General features: G+C 41.1%; 1 protein-coding gene across 6 annotated transcripts in view; it reads right to left on the bottom strand.

Annotated features, from left to right (window-relative positions):
* Positions 1-13424, bottom strand: part of LOC137434425 (traf2 and NCK-interacting protein kinase) — a 288002-nt gene that overhangs the window by 148274 nt on the left and 126304 nt on the right. For all 6 annotated transcript variants that reach the window (XM_068127408.2, XM_068127415.2, XM_068127423.2 and 3 more), the window contains exons 10-14: positions 12792-12967; positions 12559-12631; positions 11669-11780; positions 9505-9594; positions 5997-6107 (exon numbers count right to left, since the gene is read on the bottom strand). In XM_068127408.2, the coding sequence (XP_067983509.2) occupies positions 5997-6107; positions 9505-9594; positions 11669-11780; positions 12559-12631; positions 12792-12967 (562 nt within the window). The remainder of the gene's footprint in view (positions 1-5996; positions 6108-9504; positions 9595-11668; positions 11781-12558; positions 12632-12791; positions 12968-13424) is intronic.

Raw genomic sequence — 13424 nt, 5'->3', positions numbered from 1 at the left:
TGGAATGGGGTTGATTTCTTGCACAGTTTGGGTCAAGCTGTATTGTTGTGGCAGTTTGGGAATCACAGAAGTGCTCACTTGAAGTTGTCTGACTGTCCTCATTTACACTTCCGATAACTCGTACTCCGTTTTCAATCTTCAAATTGGCCAGAGAGCACATCTTACAAATATTGTGATTAGTTGCTTGCAGGTAGCAACTTACAACTTGCAGGAATGGTAACAGGTTGCTACAAAAAATACATAAACTTAATGCATGTATGTAAAAAAAAAAAAAAAAACACATTTAGAGGCCATTTTTCCCCGCAAAGCAGGGGTTGGCCTTTTTCGGGAACCGTGGTTGTTGTTTTTTTGGTCCCCTTTTTGAAGCAATGTTTTACGGCCGGATGCCCTTCCTGACGCCAACCCTTTTTGCCGCCTTTAACGACAAACAGGGAATTACCAGTGAACTGGTACTCAATTAGCCGACCTCGGAAGGATGACAGGCTGAGTCAACCCCCCTGGCGTTAATTCAGCGATCAACCGGGATTCGAACCCAGGATCCTAGGATCCTAAGCTGGCACCCTAGCCGCTAGCCCAACACCAGGGCATGTATGTATTGGTATAAATTAACATTCTGGCCACAGGAAGCACATCTTGCCGAGGCACTAAAACAATCATGCTCATCTTCACTTTTCCAAACCGCAGTGCTTTCTTCAGGCCATAGTAAAGGCCATAACACAGCTTTTGCCACAACTGCGATGGCAGAGTATGAATCCTAACACTTCATTTTCCAACTTCGTCCAAGCTTATCGCTACAAGGCATCTCTAATATACAAAGAAACCAGCAATATTTACAGGTGGGGTAATAAGAAATAGGATTCCCAACCTTTTTGGCAAAATACATAAACTTATTGATCTATCACACAAAACTTTCAGCTGTGACTAAAATTTGATTCACCATTTTGCAGAGTTTCTTAATGCATGTATGCTGTTTTTGTCCGTGACAACTGGCCTAACACTTGCAATAGGTATCACAAGTGAAATGGTGTTGTATTCTACATCGGTTTTCACAAACAGAAATGTATATTTTAAAGCATATTTCATGCAATTCCGACATAAGAACACCATTGTAATTGAACTACAGGTATATGCCGAACACCATTCGGCATATACCTGTTTGGGAACTTCGATCTCGCGAGATCACGGCGAGGTCACGTCTTTTCGAAGCTGCTCCATGCGCTCACGCTTTCGAAGCTAAGTGATCTATCACAATCGTGTTTTTGTCGAGACTGTATCTATCTTTCGGTGTGTGTAGCTATAGCGTATCTTTTGGAAATTTTTCGGTGCTAATTTTTCGTACATGTATACACAATCGTCGGTTAATGGTATCGAGTATTCTGCGGCCTAGTACTCGTAGGCTTAGACTACCGTACCATCTCCAACCTTGTGGTTTTGTTTTTCTCTCAGCGATTCGTCGAATGCGCTGAAATTATTTTCGTTCTCTGTTTCGTACCAGTCGTTCACGCCATACCTCCTTGTTTAATATCTGTACTCACAAAAAAAAAAAAAAAACCCCAAAAAAAATATTTCCTTCCCAGGTCTTATTCGTTTATTTGTTGTTCTTTTTGTTCGTTCGTTCTTCGTTCGCCATCACGCGGTTAGAAATGTATAATCTCTCCCCTGAACAACTATTTTCTCTCATATATTATAACACCCTTTTCTTCTTTTCCTACAAAAGGATGCTTTCGTCTTGCTCACCAAATCTATTCATTCCAAAAAATATATATAATACCATCTCTTACAGTTCCTCCTTTCTACATTCCCTAAACTATCCAGAACTCCACCCCTCCTCCAGTGTCCTCAAACGTATTTTTGACTCGAAGGTCTCAAACTCATTTTGCAAAAAATGTTCGTTTCCCATGAATCGTACACTTTTCAAAATCCAATCTCACCCCTCCCCTCCAAATCCTCCCCATCACCCATCCCTTTCAAATCTCCCCCCTTGCCCCTTCCCTCCCCTCCCTCCTAAACTCCCCCCACACCCCTCCCCTCCGAGACTCTCCCTCGCTCCTCCCCTCCTAGACTCCCCTCTCACCCCTCCTCCTCAAAGCATCCTCCCTGCTTCTTCCCCCTTCCAACTTTCACCTTCATCTCCCCAAACCTTCTGCCTCGCTCTTCCCCCTCCTCAAATAACACCTCACTGTGCCTCACCCAATCTCCATCAAACCTTTTGTCCGCCCCATTCTTCCCTTTCTCCAAGCTATTCTGAAATCTCTGAAATCTCTGACACACCTTCAACAGCTCTCCCTACCTCTTCCTCCTCTTCCACATCTTACCCTACCCCTCCCCCCACCCTGTTCTGGACCCGATGCTCCCCCTTCCTCTTCATTAACGGTATGGACCTCAAACATCCGGGGCCTTCGCTCAAACTTGACTGACCTCTCCATACAGGTTGCTTCTGACAAACCAGATGTGATCTGCTTAACAGAAACTTTCCTCCTTCATGATGTCTCTGATGCCTTGGTATCTCTCCCAGGTTACTCCCTCCTCCGGTATGATAGACCTGAGCCTCGTCCTGGAGGTGGGGTTGCTATCTTTATAAAAAAACTCTCTTCCTCACTCGCCCTCCACTGCCCTCTCTCCACCTCACCCCCAGGAATACCTTTGGCTACGGCTTCCCCTTCGCTCCCACCTTTTGTTCATATGTGTGTTGTACCGTCCACCAAACAGCGATGACTCCATCTACATCTCACTGTCTGATAATATGGACCAACTTCTATCTACCCATCCCAACTCTCTCTTCCTCATATGTGGTGATTTCAATTGTCACCATGCCAGTTGGCTGGGTGTGGGTACCTCTCTCACCAGCCATGGCTCTTCAGCAAAGGACTTCTGCGACTCAATGGGACTGACACAATCTGTCAATTTCCCGACCCGGATCTCAGTCAACGGAGCATCTTCTCTTCTGGATTTGGTTATGACAAACTTCCCTGAAAATGTCTGCTGCTCTTCTTCTGCTCCAATCGGCTCATCTGATCATGTGCTTGTCAAAGTGGACATCTCTCTGACCATTCTCAGAGAGCCTCCTCAGCGTCGACGAGTTCTGGCATTTCACTCAGGCCAACTGGCACGGTCTTCAAGCAGCCATCAATCATCTGGACTGGTCTCCCATCTCTACCGCCTCTGACATCAACTCATCCTGGGAATTCTTTCAAAGTAAATTGCTCTCTCTCATGCACAGATTTATACCATCTCGTCTTCAGTTGTCATACCCTTCCTCCCGTCCATGGTACACGGAATCTTGTGGTGAGGCTGTTGCCCTGAAACAACTTGCTTTCGTCTCCTGGAAAGCAAATCCAACGGAAGGAAATCTCATTTCCTTTCACAAAGCCCGAAACAAGTGTTTGTCCACCCTCAGGAGAGCCAGGAAACAATATCTCACCATTCTCAAGACCGAACTCTCTTATCTGTCTCCCTCTTCCAAATCCTGGTGGCGTCTGGTCAAATCTGTTTCTGGTGTTTGTTCCCCCTCCATCCCCTCCCTCACCTCAAACGGCTTAACGGCTGACTCCGCACGTGAAAAAGCTGAATGCCTCAACTCTGTGTTTGCCTCTAAATCTTGTGTCCCAAACCCATCCCTCTCTGTACCCACCGTACCGAGTCGTACCCAGCTGCTCCTGGACTCTGTGTCCTTTCCTCCTGACAAGGTGGAAAAGTTTCTGTCAACCCTCGACTCTGATTCTGCAACTGGTCCTGACGGCATCAGCCCACGGGTCCTAAAATCATGTTCTTCTGCTCTTTCACTCCCTCTTTCTGTTCTCTTCACCCTCTCTTTTGCTCAAGGTCATCTGCCATCTGCTTGGAAATCAGCCAACATCACCGGTTTGCACAAAAACGGTGCAAAAACAGATCCCGGCAACTACAGACCAATCAGCCTTCTCCAAATTATCAGCAAAGTCATGGCATCCATCATTGCTTCAGATATTAAATCTTTCCTCTTCTCCAATGGCTTGATCTCTGAACATCAATTTGGTTTCAGACCTGGTCACTCTACTCTGGACATGCTGCTTCTGCTTTCTCAACAATGGATGGAGGTCCTCAACGCCAAACAGGAAATTAGAGCTGTCTCCCTTGACATTTCACGTGCCTTCGATACGGTCTGGCACCCTGCTCTGCTCACCAAACTCTCCTCCTTTGGTATCCATGGAAATCTCCACGCCTGGCTGGCGGACTTCCTCTCTGGTCGTAGTCAACGTGTGGCCCTGAATGGAATTCTCTCATCTCCTCTTCCTGTTCAGGCTGGAGTTCCCCAAGGTAGTGTTCTGGGCCCTGTGCTTTTTCTGGTCTTCATCAATGATCTCTCTGACTCTCTTGAAAATCCTCTCTATCTCTTTGCTGACGACTCTACTCTCTGTCGCTCCATTCCTCATCCCTCAGATCGGCAGTCTGCAGCCTCCTCACTCTCTGCAGACCTGGACAAAATCACAGACTGGTCAAACAAGTGGAACATGTCTTTCAATCCTGACAAATCTCACACTCTTACAATGTCTCTCCGAAAGGACCGACTGGACAACCCTCCCATCTACTTTCTCAACAATCCTCTCCAAGAAGTTCTGTCGCTCAAGCTTTTGGGTCTCACTATCTGCCATGATCTTTCTTGGGAAAACCACATTTCCAAGCTGGCCTCCAAAGCCAGTCGCTGACTGGGCATCCTCCGTCGTGCGAAGTCCTTCCTTGGCACACCTGAGCTCCTCACCACATACAAGGCTTTCATCCGTAGCTCAATGGAATACTGTTCTCCCCTCTGGGCTGGTGCTCCTGCCTCACACCTTGCTCGGCTTCACGCTGTTGAGGCCAAAGCTTTCAGAATCATTGGAATCTCCTGCGGTGTAGTCAACACCGAGGGCCTTTCACTCACTCACCACAGGCAGGTTGGTGGTCTTTCTGTCTTCTACCGACTCCTCTCCGGCCTTGCTCCCCCAGCTCTCTCTGTGCTCTGTCCCCCCAATATTCGTTCAGGTCGCACAAGATCTGCCTGCAACCCTCTTATGGTTAAACTGCCAAAGTCTAGGCTCTCTGCTCACCTTCACTCTTTCATTCCCCTTTTCTCCCGCCTCTGGAACAAACTCCCCCACTCCCTTCAATCCCACTCCTCCCTCCAGGTCTTTAAAACAGCTGTTCTCCACCATCCAGGTCTTTAAAACAGCTGTTCTCCACCATCTTCCCCCATCGAAAACCTTGATCTTTTCTACCCCCGGTAATTCACCCCAGAGTCCTTGCAATGTTCATATGTTTTATTCCTCTCCCACCTCCCCCCAAGTCCTCCCGATGTCCCTGCTCTCAAATGTTGTGTTTGTGTCCTTCCCCCTCTTCCCCTCTCTTTTGTGTCCTTCCCCCTCTCTCCCCATCTTGTCTGCCGCTCCCCTTGTTTTTTGTGTTTTGTGTGTCGGTTTGTCATTTTGTGTGATTAATGTTAGCTCTTTCACGAGCCTCGATCTTGTATACAAAAAAAAAAAAAAAAAAAAAAAAAAAAAAACGCATGAGAAAGAAAAGGAGTTAAACAAAAATAAAGAGACTAAGAGGAAATAACTGAAGTAAACAAATAAAAATAAACGGTTATTTTTGAACGGATGTGTTTTGTAAATAAACGACTTTAAAGGCTGCTCGGTTCACAAAGATTCTTCACCAAACAATTTCATTTGAAAGAATACTTCTCAACATATTCCCCGATACTAAACGGATGTCATAGTGTTGAGCAAAACTTTGGCAATGAACGGAAGATTTGTATTACACTTTATTTCTGTATAGTTTTATTGTACACAGGTTCTCAAACATAATGTTTGGTTTTGCAAGTTGCTTTTTCATTTCGCAGACTTAATCTCTTATTTAAAAAAAAAGAAGTGAAGCTTTCTCTCTTTCTTTTAATCTGCCCATCCCATTATTCCAGTACTTGCACTCTCCATTAGAGCCAGGCGATATGTGCATGACATGGTGAAACCCTCCAAGGTCGCATATACCTGTTGCTCTCTTTCGGCAAGACGGCGCTCCTCATTCCGCCTCCTCTCAGCATCCTTGCGCTGTTGCTCCCTTTCCTGCTGTCGGCGAAGCTCTCGCTCTCGCTGCTGTTTCTGTGGGGTCAAGGTTCAGCAGTGCGGGATAATTGCAATGAGGATGAGATAAATTCACAAAAACACAATTGCACACACCTTGAAATAAAACAAAAAACAAAATTTCATCTCACAAATTTTCTGTCTTGCAAAATCAAATAAATAAAGAATCATTAAGCATCGAGATTCACTGCAATAATAATAAATAGCCCCCCGGGTGACGGTCATCTCTTGAAGTTGTTGTTCAGACCTCTGGTAAATTGGGGGAACTCCTCCTTCCCCCCCCCCCCCCCCCCCACTCCCTCGCCTCCATGGGAGCTCCCTGATCAGAAATCGAAAAATCTAAGACCGATCAGTCCTGTGGACCATCGAGTAGAAGGGCTGTGTCGGATTTTAGAGCAATCAGTTGATAAATAATGGATGAGTTGGAATCCGGTTTCAAGGGTTCACACCCCTCCCCCATCCCATTCGGAGCCCCAGTGTTCCGAAATCGAAAAATCGAAGCTCGAGAGATTGTGCAGGCTACTGTCTTGTATTCATTTGTCAAGTTTCAGAACAATCAACTAGGTGATCAGGGACGGGTAGCAAAAATAGAAAAAAGTTAACGGACGGATGAACGGACGACCAGACATCCGGACATCACAAATCATTTTATAAGTTAATCTCTTTGAGAATCGAGATGAGATGACATAATAATAATAATAATAATAATAATAATAATAATAATAATAATAATAATAATAATAATGATAATAATAATAATAATAATAATAATAATAATAATACTGTTTTGCTCTTCCCACCAAAAACGGTGGATGAACGAATTCCTACCCACTTGAAAGCCTTACTTGGCAGAAAATGTTTGCTGCAACCTAACGACTGCTGGTGGATGTTAAAGTTTCTTCAGTGTCCTTTGAAGAAGGCAGAGTCGGTGAGTTACTGCCAGCACCCTGGCCAAGTTTCAAATTCTTGCTCAAATCAGCTCCATTTCTAATGTCAGACCTGTCCAGCTGGTTTGTAAAAGACCTTAACCAATCTAACATGCTCTATGAGCTGCCGATCCTCTACCTTATTAATTTTGCCTCTTGTTAAAGCTGACAGGAAGCGTAGACTAATTTGGAGGAGCTAAAGATTAGCAAGAGGCAAGCAATCCTCCATTCTACAACACAAGAAATGTCGAACAGCTGAACCTGTGCCTTATTAAGCAATTCAAAACTTCAATTCAAAATCATGACAATGAGGCTTGGACCTAACATGCTCGAATGCACACAATGTGTCGCTTAATTAATTTGAGAAACATCTAACTACAAGGTATAACTTAATTATTCAACTGAGATTTGTTATCTTCCTACTGTGCTGCACAGTGAAACCTGAAACCGAGAATGTGTCTTGAGCCAAAGAACTGCAAAAATAACAATATTTGATCTTTCCAAACAAACAGAAAGGCATTTTGGTTATTTAAGCCACAAAACTATAAGCTTCAGGACAACCTTATTACATATAGTACACCATATAAAGTTGAGCGATTTATTACTGCATTTCAGTTATCTTTTTCCACACGATGGTTTGAGTACCAGTGGTAGGAAAAACGACAAAATAATGCACAAAACAAGCAAAGGAGAAATCATCTAAATAGATACTGTACGAGGGTTGATCAATAAATCAGTGGCCTAAATGACGTTCTTTTTCATCGTTATAAATAATTGTATTTATCCACATGTGAATCAATAGCATCGGTATTTTCATCATGTATAATATAGTTAGGTGGTTGATGTCTGTCGCTCTTGTTATTTGTATATCACTCCTTTCCTATTCCATCCCCAGGAACTGCATGACGTCATCGCCGAGCACCGAAGGGGGCCCGGCGATGACGCACGCTGAAAGGAAGTACTCAGTTTTCACTCCGGTTTCATTCTTTCTTTCTTTTTTGTTTTCTTGTTTGTCCAGGCAATATCTCAGCCATCCTTTGAGCTAGGAAGCTGATATTCGGACACGCCAGTGACCAAGTGATGGGGCTATAAAGGATATTTTTGATTTATTGATCAATTAATCAATTAATTAATTTATTGATTAGTCAATAAAGCAATTTTTTCCCCAATTAATGACTTCTTTAATTAATTTTCAAAAGGTTACAGCTTTGGATGAAACACTGGTGGTTGAGGTATGTTATTAGCCAATTGATTAAGAAATTATTTTACGATTACTATTTATTGACTTTAATTATGCAATTAATCAATCAATTATTGTACACCTCTCCCTCCCAATACCATCTCTCTATGTGCTGCAATGCCGTGCTGGAGAATGTTATTTATTTATTTGGCATGGGGGCAGTGTACTTTGAATGTATCTGTACTTGTTCTGATATTAGTCACTTTTTGAGCACAATTAAAGTCGGCAAAAGCAGATTCTCACCAAAAATGGACAGGATGCCAGCACATAGCAGCCTACTTCTTCCAAAATTATATTAGGGGATCTATAATGCATATAAGTGAGTGTGAGTAGACATCGCAACAGCCTTGCCATATTCACCAAAATATGGGGAACTGTTTTTTTGCAACGTCTTGCAAAACACTAGGATAACCCTTTAGCTCCAACAAAAAGTGATTTTGCAGTCCAGGACACGTTACTTACAAGATTATCAAATTTCACCAGGATAATTCAATTTTATTGAATTTAATTTAATTATTATATTTATAATAATAAATATATTAAATTAAATAAAATAAAATATATATATAATAATATATAATATAAAAAAATAATATATATATAATATGTATTAATTATTAATTTTAATTTATTTAAATTTATTAATATAATAATATTTATATAATATAAAATTTTATATATTAAATTTATATTTAATTTAATTATTTTTATTTAATTTTATTTAATTTTTTAATTCATCAGGATAATTTCAACAGGATAACTGTATTTTCATCATTTACGATGGCAAGACGTGAATCAATTGTGGGAGAGAGTCTTGCAACATATACGAAGCATATTGATCAACCATATCATGCAAAAAATAATAATGGAAGAGAAAAAGTGCACAACTATGAAATAAGAAAGCACATGAAGTTATAAGATGTAATAAATATGTCACACATTTTGTTATAAGCACATTATAAAAGATACCACATGGTTATACAACGAATTACATGATGATAAAGCATTTATCAAAATAGAATACGTCCGTTGAAAAGTTCATTCAAATTTTATACTCCGGGAGGACATAAAATATTAGCACCCAGAGCTCATAAACCATTTAAGCCTTGTTGTTTAATCATGTAAATAATATACAAAATGTCTTATGATGGACTAGTGCTGCCTTCTTACAAGTATTGATGATGAAGAAGCACTGGCCTTTACATCTTAACCAAACGGTACACTTGTATACAAAAGGTCAATGTTATACCTCCTCCAGTCGTCGCCTTTGCTCCCTCTCCTGCTCAATGCGCTTTTGCCGTTCGGCCAGAATATGCTGCTGCTGACGCTGATGTGCTGCCTGCAACAAGCAATAAAGGCACACCAGAAAAAATCTTATCTTAAGGATTGTAAAAAGGATTGGGGTCAAAATGAAGGGTTTTGAAAAAAACATATTCTTGCTTTGAATAGTGCCAAAAGTAAATGTGATAAAGGTTTCAGCAGGTTATGGACCAGCAATGAAACAGCATGATTTTAATACCTCACAGTAGTGAGACTATCATTAAGGCCACAAATAATGCCCCTTTACAGTTACCCGACTGAAATTTTTTCCCCTCTTCTGTAAAGACTTATCTCCTCTCATAAAGGGCATGCATAGAAGAGTACGAGAGAGTTGCGATGGCGACAACATGTGTAACGTTCGTTGTGGATATAAAATGTGACCGTTAAGGAAGAACGTTTTCTTTTTCATTAAGTGCAGCTGTTAAAATTAGTGTATTTAGCTGAGTGAGGATATACAGTGAGTGAGGTGTTCCCCGGTGTAATGCCATGACATGGATGACAATTTGATAGTGAGTACATCATCAATTTAGAAACGATGTAACAGTTATGTTACAAAATCCACGACAAGCCTCAATTTATTCATAATAATTTTAAAGTTCCCCAAAAACGACAGCAAGCTATGAATACATATTGAGTGTTTGCACGTAGGACATCCAATTAGAATTGCTACAGTAGAGGTGAATGCATGAAAGTGGATGTGTACGACCAAAGTTATGGGTGAAACACCATAGCAAAGTTGAAGGAAGCGAGTACATACCTTCCATAACAAATCTCATGGCCTACAAGAGGTTTATTCGAATCAGCCAAAATAATAAAATAAAAGACTAGAAAATAGAATTTCATGTGAATACGTCTTATGTATATGCCTCCACCAACATTATATGTTAACCTAATGGTTAAATTTGATCTCAATTAAAGGTCACATTGAAAATTAAAGGTTACATGAGAGTGCGAAAGAGAAAAGAGAGAAGTAGAAACATCAGATCTATGCTTATTCAAAGAGAAAACGGCAGATGCTTCGAACTCGAGTTATGATCTGAAAAATGATTCTTAAAGGGCACATTAACTTTTACCTGTTGAATCCAAAATTGAATCAATTCATCTTTGTATCCCGTTTCATACTCGACAGTGTCAAGTTTGTTTGAAATCCCTTTTGTATGTCACAAGTTATTGTGGTAACATACATTTTCAATTAAAGGTCAGATGACCACAGACATTTAACCTTTGAACCCAAAATCGAATCAGTTCATCTTTTATTACAGCTTGTACTTTTGCCAAAGTTTGGTTGGAATCCCTTCATTGGTTCACAAGTTATCACGGAAACGAAAAATCTACCTTTCACGCATGCACGGACAACCTGAAAACATAATGCCTCAGGCATCAGGAGCCTAAGGCTGTGGAGGCATAAAAAAACAAGAAAAAGACGTAAAATGTCATAGCACCCACTGTGGTTTTAGTAAGTTTGCTGTACGGAGTTAAAGGCAGTCAGTCGGCCATCATTGTTCGGATGACAAAACAAAATCTTCTGCATATGTATACTCATGTATTGTTACAATAAGTTTGAAGTTTATAAGTTTGAAGAAAATCGGTCCATGCATGACCGAGAAATGGATGGGGGCATGTTTAAGTAACAAAAATGGCCGCCAGACGGCCATCTTGGATGTGATCTCGAAAAAAAAGGGAAATTACGTATATATGTAAGCCATAATTCTTTATCTGTCTGCCAAGTTTGAATAACATTGGCAAGTGCATGTACGAGAAATGGTTGAGGATGTGTTCAACATCGGGTTTTTTACAACTAAAATGGCCAGCAGTCGGCCATCTTTGATCGCATTGCGAAACAAATTGATGTGCATATGTACACCCTCACGTATTGTCTTTGTGTGAAGTATGAAGAAAATCGGTCCATACACCTCCGAGATATGGTTGCGGACGCACGGACGAACGGACAAGACCAAATCCTAAGCCCCCATTTCCGATTAAGTCCAACGGAGGCTAATAATATCTTCCTTCCTTACCGTTTTTTGTTTTAGCCTGTAACCAGAATTGATTTGTTTTGTGTTTTGGCCCAACATTCCTCCTTCAAAACCAACCTGCTGGAGCTGTTGCTGCCTTTGTCGAGCTGCGTCCGACTGTTCCTTCTCCTGCTGGAGGCGCAAGAAGTCACGTCGAAGGGTGGATTCGCCAGGAATGTTTACAATTGAGCTGGGAAGTGCAAAGGGTCCTAAATTAGCATAAATGAACAAAGAAAGCAAAATAACTGCAAAGACTAATCATTTGGAAGAAAAGATCCAACATCAAGCTTTACTTTGAGTAAACTTGTAATTAAAAAGTTACAATGTGATGCAATGTAGAAACAGCACTTTGACAGCTGGCCAGGAAACTCCTCGATAAATTAACAACAACAAAAAACAAAGTACACACGCAATTCAAAAAGTTATACAACAGAGATACTCACAATTGTCCACGACAGTGCAAAAAACATGTATACATAAGAACAATAATCTCAAGGTTTTCTTACTAACGACCAATACATTTATTTTAGATATTTTTAAAATGTGTTGGTAAGTCTTGGACTATTGTGAGATCTGATTTGTAAAACTTGATGAATGTAACTTGTATATCCACAAATTACCTCTCGAAGAGCATCAAACGCTCTCTGCTTCACTAGAGCCAATTCATCCAAAATCAATACTTTTTTGAGAATCCTGCTTTATTAAAATTTTACTCTTTTAGTGAATAGATTTAGAGCAGTATCATAATTTACTTCCTTGTTGGCAACCAATGAAAACCTTTGCCGCATGTCCAGTCTTGCTCATTCTTCCCAGGCTTCAACATCACTTGCAACTCACAATATTTGCTTGTGATTTCCCCTTCACCCTACCACTCCCACCCCAATCAAACTACAACTCCCACATTTAGCCAAAACTCCAATTAACTTCACTTGCTATCAATACTCCTTTGGTGTTTAATTATTATCAACCTTGGCTCTCCATCTTGATTTCCCCCATCGTTGTCCTCGTCTTCACTCCCACTGTATTCATACTCCGTCTCTTCTGCAAAGGAATACACGTTACATCGTCCATTCTGTCCCCCGTAAACAAGGCAAAATGGTCCGAAATCAGCATCTGCGTAATTCCACAACTAAGAAGCCAGAAAAGAAATTTCGATGAGAATATGCTGTATGCACATGCAATTACTAATTGGCTAGCACACCTTTCTCACTCCTCTTCTTCTTCGTTCGGTCCAAATGGTCCTTGAGCTGGATTCGGACCTGCCGCTCGGTTGGCTGCTCCCGCACCAGTGGGTGCTTCAGCAGCTGATCAGTGCTAGACCTTTGCACGTAATTTTTCACCAAGCAGCTGTCGATGAAGCTGTGGAACTTTTTGGACCTGAAGCAATAGTGTGCTCATTCATTGTCCACTATTGCATTCATAACTATGAACAAATAAGCGAAGTCTCTATACATCAGACTGCTTGTTAATTATTTCCTAGTAGTTCATCACATTGGTTATCATAGACTTTTGGTGATTGAGCATTCTTCAGATATGCTCAATTGTGGAACTCGCTTCCTTTTAAAGCTTGGCTCATTAATTACGATTTTTAAAAAATTCTTTCTAAAATCTTACCTTTTTACAGATGCGCTATTTTTTAATTAGTACCTTTCTCACCTTTTCCGTTTTTGTAAATCTTGAGATTTTTCTGGGCTGACAGGATGATCTCGAGATACGCACACTCGGTTCTAAGGCGTCTAGCCTTGGTTTGAATCTCAGATCAGATATAAAAACCGTCATCCTGGTGTTTTGCAGGCAGGGTGATTCACAAAAGTGTGTGCCGTCACTCGGATTG

The sequence above is a fragment of the Myxine glutinosa genome, chromosome 1, assembly GCF_964187855.1.
Source record: "Myxine glutinosa chromosome 1, kmMyxGlut1.1, whole genome shotgun sequence".
Taxonomy (NCBI): domain Eukaryota; kingdom Metazoa; phylum Chordata; class Myxini; order Myxiniformes; family Myxinidae; genus Myxine; species Myxine glutinosa.
The sequence above is the reverse complement of the archived record's forward strand: the minus strand, read 5'-3'. Positions and strand labels throughout refer to the sequence as shown.